At 34.4% G+C, this 18,624-nt stretch overlaps 2 protein-coding genes across 3 annotated transcripts; both read left to right on the forward strand.

The window, feature by feature from the left end:
- Nucleotides 1-689: 689 nt before the first annotated feature.
- LOC108204489 (vacuolar sorting protein 3) lies at nt 690-10,520 on the forward strand. Of its 2 annotated transcripts, XM_017373956.2 has the most exons (15): nt 692-1,854; nt 2,373-2,648; nt 4,644-4,840; nt 4,966-5,107; nt 5,845-6,117; nt 6,200-6,272; nt 7,908-7,956; nt 8,271-8,559; nt 8,731-8,786; nt 9,050-9,118; nt 9,199-9,310; nt 9,445-9,534; nt 9,618-9,788; nt 10,060-10,167; nt 10,265-10,520. In XM_017373956.2, the coding sequence occupies exons 1-14, from the start codon at nt 751-753 to the stop codon at nt 10,150-10,152; spliced, it is 2,994 nt and encodes a 997-aa protein (XP_017229445.1). In that variant the 5' UTR covers nt 692-750; the 3' UTR covers nt 10,153-10,167; nt 10,265-10,520. The 2 variants fall into 2 exon arrangements, 1 of the variants encoding a protein (XP_017229445.1); XR_001803809.2 differs by lacking the exons at nt 9,199-9,310; nt 9,445-9,534; nt 9,618-9,788; nt 10,060-10,167; nt 10,265-10,520 and having other exon boundaries at nt 690-1,854; nt 8,271-8,587; nt 9,050-9,124.
- Nucleotides 10,521-14,629: 4,109 nt separating this feature from the next.
- On the forward strand, nt 14,630-16,661 carry LOC108223522 (protein MAIN-LIKE 2-like). The gene is made up of 2 exons (XM_017397838.2): nt 14,630-16,436; nt 16,492-16,661. Exons 1-2 carry the CDS (start codon nt 14,630-14,632, stop codon nt 16,659-16,661), a joined length of 1,977 nt encoding a protein of 658 aa, XP_017253327.2.
- Nucleotides 16,662-18,624: the final 1,963 nt, after the last annotated feature.

Below are 18,624 nucleotides of genomic sequence, written 5' to 3' on the forward strand. Positions count from 1 at the left end.
TTATAATAGTAAAATTATTTCATTTGTTGGTCATCTTTGCCAAAACTATTTGGTCTGGGCGAATGTGTACATGCATACATTTCGGAAGGTGAAATCAAATCTAACTCGTATGACATTTCATTTGTTTGGTTCATCGTTAATGAGTTTGGTTAACGCCTTAACGGGAATCCTGAAAACCCTGTTTGACTGCAAGCGTTGTGTATGAAATAAATCATGATAGTTTTGTAGGACATGTTACACAATTATGTTAATCAGATATTTACAGTAATTTCGTGATTATCGAGTATAACATACACGACAAGTGAATGAATCTCTCAGAAATTGTGAATTTTTTTTTGGAACTAGATTTCAATTTTTTAAATGATTAAAGTGGTTAAGAGTTTATTCTTTTGCCATTTTGGTATTCATTTTTGCTTTCAAAGTATTTTCATTAATCATTGAATTAAAATATCAACCGTATAAATAATGTTAATTAATAATAACGAATATGGCAAAAATATAAATCAAATCTCATCGATGATGACGCATAATTAATCAAATTAACTAAAACTTATAGTAAAAAAATTAATCACCACAATCTATATAACATCATTAAGCAGTGAACTATTATCAATTTCCAGAAGAATGATAAAATTAAAAGTGGAATAAAAATTCAATATATTTTATTGCTCGAGTCGAAACTAAGCTGAGTGAACAAAACAGTCTCCAATAACTAAGCTATACATACACACAACTCTCTTTCTTGTTCAAATGGTGGTTAACGCCAAGTCCACTTCAATGGCGAAACCCGACCCGCCAAAATCCACAACCATAATCGAACCATTCGCAGAGTTCAAAGGCCCATCCACTTCTTCCCCCTCCTCCCAAATCAAATCTCTCGCCATCTCTACTCTCTCCGATCCTCAAACCCTAATTTACGCTGGCACTAATTCAGGTAATCTCCTCTTACTTTCACTCGACATTAATCAGCCAAGCAATGATTCTAAGCTTAAAAATGTTAAATTGTTGAAGTATGTTAAAGTTAGTACTGGCCCAGTTGATTCAATTCATGTGATTGATCATGTTAAGAGGGTTTTGGTTGTTTCCGAGGGCTTTTTGTATTTTGTTGACCTGTTTTTAGTCGAGGCGGTTAAAAAGTTGAGTTCTTTGAGAGGGGTTTGTTGTGTTGGGAAGAGAGTTAGGAGCGGGGGGAGTGAGTTTACTGATTTGGAGGAGTTGGGGAAGACGGGCGGGTCGAGTTTGTTGAGGAAGTTGGGGAATTTTCGGTCGAACGGGGTTAAGGAGGGGAGTGCGAAGGAAGGGGGGGTTTTGGATGTGGAGCGGAGTTGTGTGTTTGCGGCTGTGTGTGGGAGGATGTTGATGTTGATTGGGTATGATTCGAGTGAGAGTGTGTTGGTTTTGAAGGAAATGCAGTGTGTGGAGATGGTTAAGACGATTGTTTGGGTAGATGATTGTATTTTTGTTGGGAATCATAGTGGGTATTATTTATATTCCTGTGTTACGGGGAAATGTGATTTGTTGTTTTCATTGCCTGATCCGATATCTAGTCCTCCACGTATTAAGTTGTTGAGGAAAGAGTGGAAGTTGCTTTTGTTGGTTGATAATGTTGGGGTTTCAGTAAATTGTCAAGGTCAGCCGGTTGGGGGGAGCTTGGTATTTCGTCATGCTCCTGATTCTGTTTCAGAGATGGGCAGATATGTGGTTGTTATGAAGAATGGTGAAATGGACTTGTATCACAAAAAGTCGGGGTGCCGTCTTCAGACAGTTTCTTTTGCTGGGGAAGGAATTGCCCCTATTGTAGCAGATGATGAAGATGGCAGCAGGGAGATTGTTTCTGTAGCAATTCAGTCCAAGGTACATGAACCAAATAACTGAGCATTTAGTATAGTCAGGTGATGGAGAATAATAAAATTAATAAAACTGTAACAATTTTGGGTGATTGAACCGCAGAACAATCACCGTGGTAGTGAAGTTTTTCAAAAATTAACTTCAGCAGTAAAATTTTAAATTCTGATATATATATTTAATAGGCAATATGAATAATAACTTACAGATACACTTTATATATAGAATAATAATAAATATAAAATGTGAAATCTTGTTATCTCTTGCTCAGCCTTATAAATATTCTTGCATATGCTTGTCATACATTTTTAAGCTTTGAGTTTCATGCGTCACCTTGTCTCTGCGTGTCTAATCTATTTTTTTTTCTTTCTCTAAAGTTTAAGGTAATATAATTTACATTTGAGCTGAACATAATTAGATTCACAAGGCACAAGTTCTATGGCCCTAGTTTCTGAATGTTGTCACAAAATATCACCACCCCAAGAAAATGTAGGTGTATTTTTACAGCATATTTCTTCATGTTTCAGGTTTTTTGCTATAGTCATGTGCCTTCTGAAGAACAAATTAAAGACCTCTTGCGAAAGAAAAACTACAAGGAAGCCATCTCCTTAGCCGAGGAGCTTCAGGGTGAAGGTGAAATGACAAATGAAATGCTGTCCTTTGTCCATGCCCAGGTGGGATTTCTCCTGCTTTTTGACTTGCATTTTGAAGAAGCAATAGATCAATTTCTGCTCTCTGACACCATGCATCCTTCAGAAGTATTTCCATTTATTATGCGGGAACCAAATCGATGGTCACTGCTGGTATGTGCAACATCATCTTTGGTCTACATTCTTCGTTTCTTCATTTTTTTTAGTTTCAACAGAAAGTTACAGATATAGTGAACTAATATGTGGGTTAATTATAATTTTTGCACATAAGTTTGACATAAGAGCATCTCCAACAACATCCCATGAACAATGGGGTTTCCTTAAATATATAATAAAAATACAACTCCTAGTAAACTAGGACAATATATCCAGGACAACTCCAACAACAATCCTTATTTGTGTTCCCTATTATTATTATAATATTAAATATAAAATCCATCAGGAGGGAATTAATGTGAAAGAAAAGGAAAAGAGTGTGAAAAAAGAGAGAAGTTAATATGCGAATGCTAGAATATAAACTGAGGAATGGTTCCCATTCCTCATAAATATATTTATATTGAGGAATATAAACTGAGGAATGGTTTCAATTCTGAGGTTCAATTTTGTCTCACACCTTAAATGGAATATTTACAATAATTTGACAGCGAGATCTTTGGAACATGATAGCAATGAACCTTAATGGCCTGCCGGCTGCCATGCATAGTTGCATACTGCATGTTTGTTTTTTGGTACTTCCTTATGGCCTTGCATAATACATGTTGCTTTAGGTGTAAGACAGAATTGAACTTCCCCTTCACTTTAAATGTTTTACCTATTGTAATCCGTAACCCAAGAATTTCTGAACACCGTCACCATGTAGTCAGAGAAGGTCTATATAGGAAGTTAAATGCAGTAGGTACTATCAGCTGAGTATTGGGTCATGGGTTTGGTAGGTAATTTGCTCTGTTTAATACAATGTCAGAGAATAATATGTTCATGTCTATGCTGTATGTGAGACACCTCTTGGTTACAATGAGCTATCCTTCACAGCTTCTGTGGAGCAAATATTTCTTATGGTTACAAGTGTTTCCTTTTTAAATATTTGGGCTTCTTCCCAATTGTAGGGTTACTCATTAAACCGCAAAAGCCACCCCGCCCGCCACGCCCTGCATGTTTAAATTTTTTGTGGTGCTGTGTAGTTTGTATATTATCCAAACTGGGCGGTGCGGTTTAAAACCTTGAATTGCTTTTCAAACTGGACATATTAATATGAATACACACACACACACAGGTAGCACTTCTCAACATACCCTCTTATATGGAGTTCCGTTGTACACTACTATAATTATATATACATGATGCATATATTTTTTACAAAATATAATTACAAATTTTAATTAGTAAATCAAAAACAAAAGTATACAATTTTTTATTATAAAAATAATTGAAAACTATGCAATATTCCAACATGATTCTACATCAGAATGATAATTTCCAGAATTAGTGTTCAGTATAACTGGTTTCAAAAATATCTTTTTTGTTCAAATTTTAAGTGTTAAATTATCTATTATATGTGTGTGTGTGTGTCGTGGTATTCTGTATTAGAATCACATTTTATATGTATTCTATGATAGAATGTATAATAAAAGTAATAATTTATGATGGTGTACTACGGAACTCCATATCAGAAGGACCTTCATGGAATGTTGGCCTAAATATATATATATATATATATATATATATATATATATATTATATACACACACACACATATATTATACATTTGCAACCTTCAGTGTCCTCTCTAATCTTTACACTCTATTGTCATGGCCTCTCCACAATCACGCAGAGAAAATTATCTGATTGTATCAGATAATTAATTTAGTCAACCTGATTACATGACTTTATGCATCAACTGAATAATAATACATGCTTATTTATGAGACAAGGCCTCCCAGAAATACTTTCATCGTCAAGTACACTTTTTTACAGAGGACCCTTGCAATAGTGATTGTTTATGCCGTTATATTCTATCACCCAATTTCTTATCAAGTTAGTGTATACTCTGATTTCCTTTATCTCTTCCATATTGAGTAGTACTGCATAGCATTATTGTGTGCCGAGATCTGTATATTTTTACATAGATTTTGTAACAGTTGCATTTCTTAGGTACCAAGGAACCGCTATTGGGGGTTGCATCCTCCCCCCACAATTCTTGAAAATGTTATTGACGAAGGATTGATGGCTATCCAGCGAGCTATTTTTCTTAAGAAGGCAGGTGTAGAGTCTGGTTTAGATGATAAGTTTTTACTGAATCCTCCAAAGAGAAGTGATCTGTTGGAGTCAGCTATCAGAAATATGATTAGGTTCGGTTAATACATTTTGTAGGTTTTAAATTTGCTTTCTTCAGATTCTAATATATACTACTTCTGTTGTGCTAGCGCCTGGTGTTTCTTTCTGTTGTAATATATTAGAGGCTATTACCTTTCAGGTTTTTGCAAGAATCTCGCCGAAAAGATCCAAATCCTTCTGTAAGAGAAGGTATGGACACTCTATTGATGTACCTTTATAGGGCAGTGAACTGTGTAGATGAGATGGAGAAACTTGCTTCTTCGGAAAACAGTTGCGTTGTGGTACGCGTCATCTAAGTTTTGTTCACTTGTTATTTATTATCTCTACAAGTAGATAACAGCGTGACTTTCATGTTTACGTAGGTAAGGCATATTAAAGAATTACAAGTCCATCCAAGCGGTGCCCAGTCTTGGGATTTTATCTTTTGCTTGAACTGTAATGATTATGCTTGCAAGATCTTTTACCCATCAGTATCAAACAATTTGGATCACCTTCTTACTTGTTGACAGTTGACACAACTATATTCCACTACTAACAAAAGAACCGTAATAGTAATTAGAGAAATAATGAAAAACTTTTCTCTTAGTTATAAATTATGTGACTTTGTTACTTTTGGAACTCACCTACTTGGTAGATCAGGGAACAGTCAAGTAAGATGTGCACATTCTTTGCTCAATAAAATTCATTGGACAAGTCAATTAACTACTACCTGAGCCTGTTGTCTTGTACCTAAAGATATAATAATTATCCATATTAGTATAGCAGTGAGCCTAAGGTCACAATTTCCAGAAAAGAAGTTTTCTGGCCTTTGAGCAATGTAATTTCTCAATGTTTTTTGAGTTACTAAAATAGTTAAGTACTTACTTTAGGGTTTTAGTCATCTCTGTATATAGCCTCGCTATATATGCACTGTGCAATTTTTGGTCAATAGTAGCTTAGAATTACAATTAATTTAAAAGCAGAGAGAATAATGAGAAGACTGCTTGAAGGATGACCATACAACTTTTGGGTGGTGCAGGAGGAGTTAGAAACTTTATTAAATGACTCTGGACAATTACGGACACTCGCTTTCTTATATGCCAGTAAAGGAATGAGCTCGAAGGCCCTTGCTCTATGGCGTATTCTTGCTAGAAATTATTCATCTGAATATCGGAGAGAGTCAACAGATGTAAATAATCAGCAGAATGCTACCAGATTGGTTATCTTTGGGAAGGATTCTGCTGCAATTGAGGCTTCCAGGATTCTTGAGGAGTTGTCTGATCAAGATTTGGTTCTGCAGCATCTAGGATGGGTATGATTGTTGTCGAAGTATTAATAGAAACCCAAGTTTAGTGGCATGTAAGTTAGCTTTATATGCTATTTCTCTTTCTTAGATTGCAGATACTGACCAGCAACTTGCCGTTCAAATTTTAACGTCTGATAAAAGAACTGATCAGCTATCACCTGGTAAGCTTCATGGTCTGGAAAAATTTCTTGATCAGGGTATATTATTTATCTTCTGTCTGCTGCTTTGTAAATTCCACCTTAATTGTATGCAGTTGCTTGAGTTCGTTTCAATCTGTATCACGGCTTCTCAAAAATAATTGTAGATTTGCTATGTGATGACAACATAATTTGATTATTGGTAACCAATGTAACTGTTAGATATTTAAATAATTTAAACTATGGATTATTGTATTTGTTATTATTAAATAATATCGATAATCAATAAAGCATGATGATGGGTTGAAAAATTCCATATACAGTAGAGTCAAGGAATTTCTCAGGGTGTCAGTGTCGACAAGACCAGTGTTATTAAAGGCAAAAAGCGAAGCGAAGCATAAGGGGTCTCTTTGAAGGCTTTTGTAAATGAAGCACACTATATACATACATACATACTTACATACATACATAAATACATACCTATACATACATACCTATATATATGTGTGTGTAGGTCATTCCTCTGTAGAGAACCATGCTGTGTAGAGTCCTTTAAAAAACCATTTTATATAATTCATGTAGAGAACTATTTGGTTCTACTTTAACATCTCATAGATAATTTAAAATTAATCATGCTTATGCATAAAATTTGATTCTAATGTGGTTTACTGATTATACATAACATGCATAAATGATTTATGCAAAAATTTGATTTTTAAATTTGGTTCTACTGCAGGACCACTTTGGACGACTATGGTTCTACTGTAGAATTAATTTAGATATTATGATTACTCCGCAAATTCCGCAAATTCAGTCTTTACCTCATTCTCATACTGAATATCCTCAACCTCGATCTCATTAATTAGCTGCCTTGTAGATGATCCACTGTTGTATGCACTGGCCACTCTTGATTGCTATCTTGATCTATATAATGGGTAGGTTTTAAAGTGCATAAACTCTTGTTTGTATAACGTATTGGGCTTTAAAAAAAATCCAGCAAAATAAAATATTGGTCCACCCTTTAATCCATATCTCATTAAAACACCCATTTACACAAAATCGCACTTTTTATAGTTTTTTTGTGCGTTGGGCTTCAGCATTAAGAGCACTTTTTGCACGTTGGGCTTCAGCATTAAGCGCACTTTTTATAACCATATTCACAGCCATACTTGTAATATATAAGGGAATCTTTTTCGTGCAATATAGGGATGAGATAAATTTGTCTACTTAAAAATATAATTATAAATCATATGATCTTATAAAAGATTGCTTTCTATCCACTTATAAAAAACAATCTTTGTGCATCATGTTAATAAATTGCCAACTTTTCACTTTGAAATCCGTCTTTTTCTTTCTATTTTTTTGCTAAATTGTTTGCTATATTGTTTGTTTTCACTTTCTAGAATGCAAGACTATATTTTTCAGTCTTTTGTTTCAAGTTGTACTCCGTTAATCTATTAGATAATAGGTTTCAACCAATAATTTTCTCTGTAATTGAATTTTACAGGATATTGATATAGTTGTATGAGTCTCTTTAAGTTGCATACACTTTCCAGTTTTGGTTAGTAGTGTCCATCACAGGACAATTTGGATTCACTTGTCTTCAAGCCATTCTTGTTTTATCAATAACATATGCTTTTATGGGTATTCTCTAAACAGATGAAGTCATAGCTGCAATTGATCCAAAAAAAGTTGAAATCCTCCAAAGGTATGTCCATTCCAGTTGCTCTTTTGAAGTATCAACCAGATACATGAGTATAGTATAATTTATGCACAAAGGCGATGATAATTCTTGAAGTCCATATATTTTCGTGTTGAAAACTTATTCTTACTTTCCTTGCTATCAATAAGGCGGAACCCTAGTTAGTAACTTCTCCATGTAATATTTTGACCTTTTTAATGGTCTAATCTATATATCATATTGGTTTCTGTTGGTGTTACAATATTTTCGTTTTCTCTTTTATTGACGCTTCTGTTCTGTATAGATTGAATAACTTGCTAAATTTGAAATTTGTATTCTAGTTATCTACAGTGGTTGATTGAAGATCAGGACTCTGAAGATGCTCAATTCCATACATCATATGCAATCTTGCTTGCGAAATCCGCACTTGAAAGTTTTGATGAAGAACATGTCTTTCAAAATTCAAGTACCAAAACAATAGGGGAAACAGATACCACCGTTTCTGAAAGGCCGTCAAGTCTTCAATATTCTGTAAGAGAGAGGCTGCAGATATTTTTGCAATCTTCGGATCTGTATGATCCAGAAGAGATTCTTGATTTGATAGAAGGATCAGATTTGTGGCTTGAAAAGGTCCGCTAGCACTATTATCTTTAACCTGGTATCTTCTTTGTTTACTTGTGTACAATTGCAATAAATTCGATATTCGATTATTTCCACTCTTGAATCTCTGGGAAGATCAATCTTTCCTTTCAGCATGATATCAGCTAAAGTATCGGTACTTGACTCTGATTTTTGGAACAGGCAATACTTTATAGGAAACTTGGGCAGGAGACATTAGTACTCCAAATTTTAGCCTTGTAAGTTTGAATTGCTTTTGACATAGTTGTATTTGTACCACTAAAAAGCCTTCCTCCATCATGTTAGCTACACAGTAGAGGATGGATGTCTTCCACTTCCCCCCCAAGCCTTGCATCCCTATCTACCTATATATTTATGTATCTGTAGAGGAGCTTCACTTGCTAAAAAACAATTAGTGATAATTAAATCTGGCTTTTGCACAAATTGATAAAGGGAAAAGGATTAGTATGTTGGTCATTACATTTAGTCGCTCTTCTTTCAGGAAACTAGAGGATAGTGAAGCTGCTGAACAATATTGTGCTGAAATTGGTAGACCAGACGCCTATATGCAGTTCGTTCCTCTCTCACTTTGTCTCTTCTGTTAATAATAGTTTGAATACTTATTACTGGTGGTCTATATTATATACTCAGGTTGCTTGACATGTATCTGAATCCAAAAGATGGCAAAGAGCCCATGTTTAGAGCTGCTGTTCGACTTCTTCACAATCATGGAGATTCTCTGGACCCATTGCAAGTTTTAGAGGTTTTTCCCATCCTTATCTGCTTTATTGGATTATATAAGTATATAGTAACAATATTTTATATTAATGTGCAAGGCGGACTTCTATTCCTCAAGTAGATAGAACTAAATAGAGAGCTATGCTATTTTATTTACAGCGATTGTCCCCAGATATGCCTCTACAACTTGCCTCAGAAACAATATTAAGAATGCTTCGAGCTCGCATTCATCATCACAATCAAGGGCAGGTAAGATATTTTACGTATATCTTATACCATTTCTAAATCATCTTAGGACCTATAAGTTCTAAAACATTAAAATTCTCTTTCAGATTGTGCACAATTTATCGCATGCTGTGGATGTTGATGCAAGTTTAGCAAGATTTGAAGAAAGGTCAAGACATGTGCAGATTAATGAAGAGACCCTTTGTGATTCTTGTCATTCCAGACTTGGTACTAAGTTATTTGCAATGTATCCAGATGATTCAGTAGTTTGCTACAAGGTTAGTGTTACAGGTGCCTCGCCTTTAAGGCCACTCTATCTTTTTTTTGTCACTAATATTAGTACATATGTTTTGATGGTATTAGAGGATTCCGAGTATGAACTGAAATGTTAATGGCATGAATAATAACTCGCTATCTTGAATATTGCACACATCTTCAATGTGGTTGCAGAAGAGTGCACACATTTTCAATATAGTTGCAGAAGAATGAAAATAGTTACTTAATCATAATGAAACCAATGTACAAGACATTTTTGTTTCCCTTATGCAGTGTTTCCGACGGCAAGGCGAGTCCACATCTGTAACAGGTCGGGATTTTAGAAAGGATATAATTTTTAAGTCGGGCTGGCTCGTAACACGATGACCTGTGGAAGAACACGTAAGTGTAGATGTCCGATATGTTAAGTTTGTTTCTGGCCAAGCCACTCATTTAATGTTTGAGATCAGTACAATGAAAATATTTTCCTTTATTGCAGATGAAATGTGCGATATACCATCCCTTTTTTCCTAGCTTTACAGAGTAGCATTAATACCTTCTTTGTTCCCGGATGTTTTTTTGTTCGTTCTTTAGAGATGGGTGCCCTCCCCAAGTGTACATAAACAATGACAAATAGTGTATAAACCATATACAATTGTTACCCCTCATGGTCATGTAACTAACAGAAGTAGAGATATTTTGTATCAGGTTCCTGCCTTTATTTTGTTTATACAAGATTATCATGTTATAATGTATCATGGTCCATTGCATGTATATTTATATTAAATGTTACATTCTCAACCTCTTACTAAAATAACCAAGTGTTGAGGATAACAGCAGTTTGGTTGCCAATACTATGCTCCTGGAATTTCCCGGGAGGCTACAATAATAACGTTTGTTACAGGTTCCTTCACATTTCTGGATACCTGGTCCTGGACGTTTTGTTTACAAACAATGGTATTTTTGGACGGCTGGATAGCCCAAGTTAGCATAAACAGTTGCAGCCATGGTTACAAGAAACGGGAATCGGAGCTAGTCAGACAAAAACTGTTCAGGGATTAAATTGATTAATGGAGTTTAATCAGAACGATTGATCGGACTATTAATGGGAATCAATTTTATATTACTTTTTAATTATACATATATAATATAGATTTATGATTTCATTATATAATTAAAAAAAACAAAATATATATCAAAAAAACGCATGATGTATACTTTTTAAGTATTTTACATAATTATAATACATAATCTAATAAAAAGTTGTATATCGTACATGATTATATTTTTAAGTAAAAGTCCAAACACAGCTGTAACAACTCGTGAGACAATTTGTGGAATTCTGGAAGTCAAGGAAAGTACAACACCTGGAAAGTATCTTGGATTACCAATGTCAGTAGGACGAAGAAAGTGTGAAGTATTTAATTTCTTAACAGATCGAGTGCGACAGAAACTGCAGAACTGGCAAAACGCAAAAATATCCAAAGCTGGTAAATGTATATTGCTGAAGAGTGCTGCACAGTCCATTCCAAATTTTTGGATGAATCTTCTGCTTATTCCAGATGAAGTTTGTAAGGTGATCCAACGTCAGATGAACAGATATTGGTGGGGTAATAGCAACAATAGTAGAGGGGTATGTTGGATGGCATGGGACAGGCTCTGTACTGTTAAAGAAGCAGGAGGGCTGGGATTTAAAAACTTACGTCAATTCAACGTTGCAATGCTAGCAAAGCAAGGTTGGCGTTTTGTAAATAATTCAAATCCTCTTGTTACGAATATTATGAAGGCAAGATATTTCCCAAACACGGATTTCTTGAATGCAACATTGGGAGACAATCCGAGTTATATGTGGAGAAGCATACTTTCAGCCAAAGATGTGATTAAACAAGGTTGTCGGAGAGGTATTGGTACAGGAGTGGACACAAATGTGTGGAATATACCCTGGCTACCTTGTAGTGATAATGGGTATCTTACATCAACTATGCAACCGGAATTAGCCCATATAAAAGTCTGTGACTTGATGGATACGCAGGAGAAAAAGTGGGACGACGACATACTAAGGGATCTTTTTAATGAAAGAGATGTTCAGCTGATACAAAATATTCCTCTGTCTTCACGAAGAACAAATGATACATGGATGTGGTTATTTGATGGAAATGGGGAGTTCACTGTTAGAAGTTGCTACCGTCAGTTGGTTGGGGAATGCAGTACAACAGATGCAACTTTCTGGAAGAAAATATGGAGCTTAGAACTGCCAGGGAAGGTTCGTTTCTTCTTATGGAGAACTTGTAGGTTCTGTTTACCAACGAATGTAGCACTCATAGAGAAAAGAGTGAATGTACCTAGTACATGTTCCTGGTGTCAAGTAGAGGATGAAACTGAGAAGCATATTCTTTTTGAGTGTCAATTTGCAAAGGCGGCATGGGAATCCATAGGCCTGGCACAGTGGAGTCACACTATACCAGAAGAATCAATTTTAGATCACTTTAGAAGGCTGGTAACAAATGCGACAAAGGAACAGTGTGTTTTGGCAGCAAGTCTATGTTGGAGTCTATGGAATCGACGTAATAACTGGGTGTGGAATCGGATTGCAGCTTCTGTATTTGGAACAACAAGTGCAGCAAATAGTTTATTGGTGAGTTGGAATTTGGCTCATCTAAAACAGACTAGGAGCACTTCGGGAACAATGAGGACGAGTATACAGCGATGGCAGCCACCACAACCGCAGTGGGTGAAGATTAATATAGATGCAGCCATATTTACGGATTTGAACAGCATAGGTGTGGGTGGAGTAATCCGAGACGAGAGGGGTCAGTTTGTGAAGGCAATGTGCAAGCAGAAGCAAGGGACGTGGTCACCTCGAGAGGCTGAAGCACTAAGCTTTAGGGAGGTTCTGTCTTGGATGAAGGAACATAGTTTCACACGATGCGTCTTCGAAACAGATTCAAAATTGTTGGCAGATGCATGTAATGGTAACCCTGGTCGATCATATTTTCATTCTATTGTTGGTGATTGTGTTGAGTTGATTAAGCAATTTGAAGATGTGCTAGTACGTTTCGTACCTAGGTCTGCGAATGAGGTCGCTCACTTGTTAGCTAGAGTGTCTCGTTCTATGTCAGATCTTAAGGAGTGGGATAGTGTTGCTCCCAACTTCCTATCAGATGTACTTTCAAGTGATTTGATTTAATGCAAGTACAAGTATTTCAAAAAAAAAAAAAAAGTAAAAGTTTCATAATTGATAAAATTCCAATGGAATAATTTTGATATTTTTTTAGTGTTAATTATTCTTTTAATTTTTTATAAAATTAAAATTGATAAATTCAATAAAAAATATTTTTTATATAATAAATTGAGTTTTGTCTGATGAAATCGATTTTTGACTGATTTTATTGATTTTTTTTTTAAAAAAAAATATTATTCAGGACGTTTCCGTCTGAACATTAATCCTGAATAATTATCGATTTTTAGAACAGTTGGTTAACGATTTTTATATGCAAGTGTGGACAATAGAGCCGGGGAAGTATGTTTGGAAAAAGCATCTTCTACATGAGATTTGAGCTGATCAACCTTGGAATGAACAACATTGACATTCTGGGAAACAGAGAACAGACTAAAACACAATCACAAAAGACTTCATGACAGCTTGATTTCTGTGAATATATCAGTCTTGTGAAAAACAGGCCTAGCAATGTCAGGAGATACATCAGGAACAATCTCAGCAATCAGCATGAAGATCAGCCTCTTCTTGATTTCAGATGCGACTACTACGAGGTTCTAAGCATCCCTGGTTACTATGTTCTTTTGTAGTGAACAAACCGTTTCTAACATGCACTAGGAGATAAAAATCTCCTTTCTTATATCCATCTCTCCTACTATTTTTTTTTAGTCTCTTTGATATTTTTATTTTTTAGTAGGCTTTGCTACACTTAGAATTTGAACAATCTTCATAAGCAGACTTATGTTTGAATTTGAAGAGATATAATTAACAGGATCCTTTTGCTTCGTGTCATATCGTAGAATTCTTTCCGGATGCTATTAGTACCTAGTTCTGAGTCTGTTTACCCGAATTATATATCCTTAAGTCCGATTTTCTTATTTTATTTTTCAAAGAATTTCATACTTCTCATTCATAACTGTTTGCAGATGGTTAGCACGAGCACATTCTTTCTAAATTTCTAGCATGATTACTGGTTCAACTTCTAAAAAATCATGTCTTTTCTTTGGCTCAGTCATTTCATTTATCAATCTCGCATCTTCTAATGACTAACTCTTAGAGCTTACATGCAATGATTTAACTCTTTGTCAAATACTTTGAATTTATTTGCGTCTTTAATGATGTTCCCAATTAACTTAAATCTAAATAATATTTTGGTACTTTAATTTTATATTATTTAAATATTTGAAACTTTTTTTTCATATAAACATATTTCAAATTAAAAGGCAGTTAACTATATTTTTTAAACATATAAAAAGGATGGTAAAATAATTTTACACGAATATGAGAATATATGTGTAGTTTTAGTAAAACATAGTTGCTATATATTTTACTCCAAAAAAAAAAAGTCTCCATACTAATCATAATCTAATTACATCCTATTTTATCAAAAAATATGTCATGTATAACTCTAAATTCAAAATGTTTTATTATAAGATGTTTATATTATAAGCCTCGGCAGTTATGTCTACATGCAAAATCCCAGCAGATAGATACATTTCATATTTTGTATGCTTATGTTTATACATTCAATAAGTTACCATTTGACCCCAATTCAAACTTCACAACTTCAAAAAGCAAAACAAAGCTTCAAAAACCTTCACAAATCACAACATCAAACACCAGAAACAAGCTTCAACCTTTTCTGCAATGGAGGCCGGTAACACATCTGCTGTTGTTGCTGCTGGAGATGCCCTTGTTGAACAAAGTGAAGAGGTGATGGTCCCAACTGGCGGGGGGAATCCAACATTAGGAATGGCCCATCTCATGAAACCCTTGGTTAGTGAGGACATTCTTTATTATCCTCCACCACCAACTGTACTGATAGCCTCAAACCCCAATTCTCAGAACTTGAAGAAATGGTGTTTAAAAGGGAGCAAAACAAGCCCCAAAGCAAGATGGAATCTTTGGGTGAATTCTTTGGAGCCGAGGTACGGAGAAATCTGGAGGAGAAGTGGGATCTACCAAGCAATCAAGGCCTCCACATATAGTGTCCCGAGGGACAAGATGTTGCTCTTGGGCTTTGCAGAGTTCTGGTGCTGTGATACCAATACTTTCGTTTTTCCTTGGGGTGAGGTAACCATAACTCTTGAAGATATTCTTCATTTAGGGTCTTTATCTGTTATAGGTTGCTCAATATTAACTCCCTGTGATAATGATGAATGTGGTCATGTCTATAAGTGTCTGAGAAAAGAAATCAAGCAAGTTAAACGTGATCGTGGTGGATCTGTGACTCCTTATATGTGGATAGATCATTTTGCTGTGAATACTGGTAAGGAGGTCGAGCATGAAGCCTTTCTCTTATGTTGGCTGTCAAAATTTGTGTTTGTACGCACTCAGATACTCGTGCAGGATCTAAATGTGGCGATTCATTTGTCTAGAGGCACTAGGGTTGCCCTTGCCCCTGTTGTTCTTGCTTATATTTATAGAGATATGAGTGTGCTACATAATGCAATGGGTAAGCCTGTTGAATCAGGGTCTAGAATTGGTAAGAAGTTCTTTATGTGGCACTATGATTTAGTGCAGATGTGGGTTTGGGAGAGGTTTCCGGAAATGAGTCCAAATCCTAAAGTCATAGAAAGCGGAGACCCTAGAGCAGCACGGTGGAATGGAGTCACAAAGCTGAACTTAAGTGATTACAGGACGGCCTTAAACAATGACAGCATTTTATTATTTTGGCGCCCTTATTCTCTGATTCAGAGCGGAAGTATGTTGAGCAACTTGTACAAAGATAAAGAACAGTGGGTAGTGGTGGAGTCTGATGCAGTAGAAGCTTTTGCTCGATGCTTGATAGCTTCTAACTTGAATGGATTGGGTTATACTGAACCGTATTTTCCCCAAAGAGTTGCTAGGCAATTTGGATTGGACCAAGATATTCCTCTGCTTGCTAGGAATATTGCTTTGGGCAGTTATGACAGACCTATTAGAGGTGTAAAAGTCTATATACCACCTCGAGATTTTCAGTCTGATGTCACTGCCCGATACAGTTCTTGGTGGAAGGGCCTTTTGGCTGTCAATGAGAATTATGTGAACAACAGCAACCATGAACAACAACTTTTAGCGTTGCTTCCTTGTGAACACCAGAGCAATGCAGAATCCTTCGAGGCTCCTGGTTCTCTTTCTGGTTGTGTTATGCAAAGCCTAGAAGCTGGTCCTTCAACTGCTCAACTTAATAGTCAATTGGGAAAACCTGATGGCTTTGATAAAAGGAATGATCCTGGCAATGATTCAGTATTGAGCAGTGATGATGATGTTGATGAAGATAGTCTTACAATTACACAACTTCTCAGTCGAACTAGAAAGAGAGAGAATTTTGAGAATGCAAGGGATGTTGGTAATGAGCATGTACTGAATACTGGTACTTCAAATTTGATGGCATTGGCAATATGCCCTGACACTACTAATGGCTTAACTTGCACAAGCGAACCCCTGGAAATGAGTGTGCCTTCTTTTAAAGGTAAGAAGAGTAAATTGTCAAGTGATAAGCAAGCATGAGTTTGAAGAATATGCAGTTGTGAGTCTAGAGGATAACATTATTAATCTTGAAGAAGAACGCGGTGAGGAATCACAACACCTGGGATTCAAGGCTCGTGGTTGCAGGCTCGAAATGATTTTGGATAAGCATGGAGCAGTAGATCTGCCGGTGCTAGTTCTGCAGCCTGCAGGAAATCCTGAGAAGTAGTTCTCATTATTAAATTACTTAGCAATTAGCATTCGTTACTTTATTGCTCTCTTGGTGTATTGTTTGGAATTTTAAAAACATTGTTTTTAAAAGATTTTACTTTGCTTGTTTATGCTTGAGCATGACATCAAATTGTATCTTGCCTACATCTGGTTGAATTTAACACCCAACTTATACCATTAAGATTTCGGAATAATAGTGACTTTTAAATATGTGATAAGGTCAATTGTGATGTTAGATTTCTGAACAATAATTTAATAATAACTTTTAAGTATGTGATAAGGTCAATTGTGATGTTCTCCTTTCTTGTGGTGCAATTTGGATCGTTTCTAATATCTCTCATTTAATTTTTAGCTTATGTATCGGTTGGGAGTTTTTCCGGACGGTTAATGAAAGGGGTTTTGTTTGAGAAAAAAAAAACATTTACTTCAAGAATTTTTAAAAATTGCAGTAGTGTACTGATTTATTGTACCATATGTATTATTTTCATTTTTCGATTTTAAAGCCGAAACCGGTCTCATTAAAATCGAACCGAGATCTTTGAAAACGAAACCATAATGAAAGTTTAGTTGCGTTTGCGATTTTTAATTTTTCAAATCGAAGATCTATGGTTCCTATTTTACCCAAAAACCGAATCAAACTTACCCGTACTCTCCCCTAAATATATGTATATTTATAAAAAAATATACATATTTGTATTCAAAATAATACTTGATATTATTAAAATAATACCTGATATCATAATGTTGTATATAAATATAATATATATATATATATATATATATATATATAATATAATATTTATCTAAAAATGTTATATTTTATTTTTCTTTATTTAATAAAATTTAAATAATTAATTAATTTTGCAAGAAAATATGACATGAAATATTTTGCATGTGAAAATACTAAAAAGTTTTAAGTAAGTTAAGTGAAATTGTTTTTTGATTAACTCATTGTCAAACTCCTTGAATATATATTTATTCTTTATATCCTAATGAACTTAATTTTAGATAATATTTTTTGTATTTTCAGTTTTATTTAAATATTTGAAATCTATTTTCATATAAATATATTTCAAATAAAAAGGTATTTAAATTTATTTTCTTAACATACAAAAATGATGATGAAATATTTTTACATTATACAAGAATTTGAGAATATATATAATTTTAGTAAAACATAATTGTTATATCTTACACCAAAAGACTTGGGGAATACATTATCAAAAAATATGTCATATATATTATAGGATATACTTTATTTTGAGATTGAATATACTTTAATACTAAATGTATAATTTAATATTTTAATACATTTTTCAATATATATGTCATGTATTTATAGTCATCAATTCGTAACCTAATAATCTAATATAGTAATATATGTCCATCCTAAACATAATACGCACACCGTAATTGACCCAATATATCATGTACATACCAGCCTTAAATCTGATGTACATCGTCTTAATTCTATTATATCAATTTATGTGTTCTCTTGCATATTTTTAATATTTTACTTCTTTAATATGAATGTCCTAATACATCATGCATCTCAGTGTAATTATATATCTTGGATGCTGAGCATCTGTTTCCTCTGAACTTTCATATATTTTTCATATATATAATTTTAGTAAAACATAATTGTTATATTTTTCAATATATATGTTATGTATCTGTAGTCATCAATTCGTAACCTAATAACCTAATATATATACTATATGTCCATCCTAAACATAATATGCCCACCCTAATTAATCAAATATATCATGTATATACCAGTCTTAAATCTGATGTACATCGTCTTAATTCTATTATATCAATTTATGTGTTCTCTTGCATAATTTTAATATTTTACTTCTTTAAGTATGAATTTTATAACAGATATGTCCTAATACATCATGTATCTCAGTGTAATTATATATCTTGCAGGTGAGCATCTGTTTCTTCTGATGTTCTTTGTA

This window comes from Daucus carota, chromosome 1 (assembly GCF_001625215.2).
Source record: "Daucus carota subsp. sativus chromosome 1, DH1 v3.0, whole genome shotgun sequence".
In the NCBI taxonomy this organism is placed as follows: Eukaryota; Viridiplantae; Streptophyta; class Magnoliopsida; order Apiales; family Apiaceae; genus Daucus; species Daucus carota.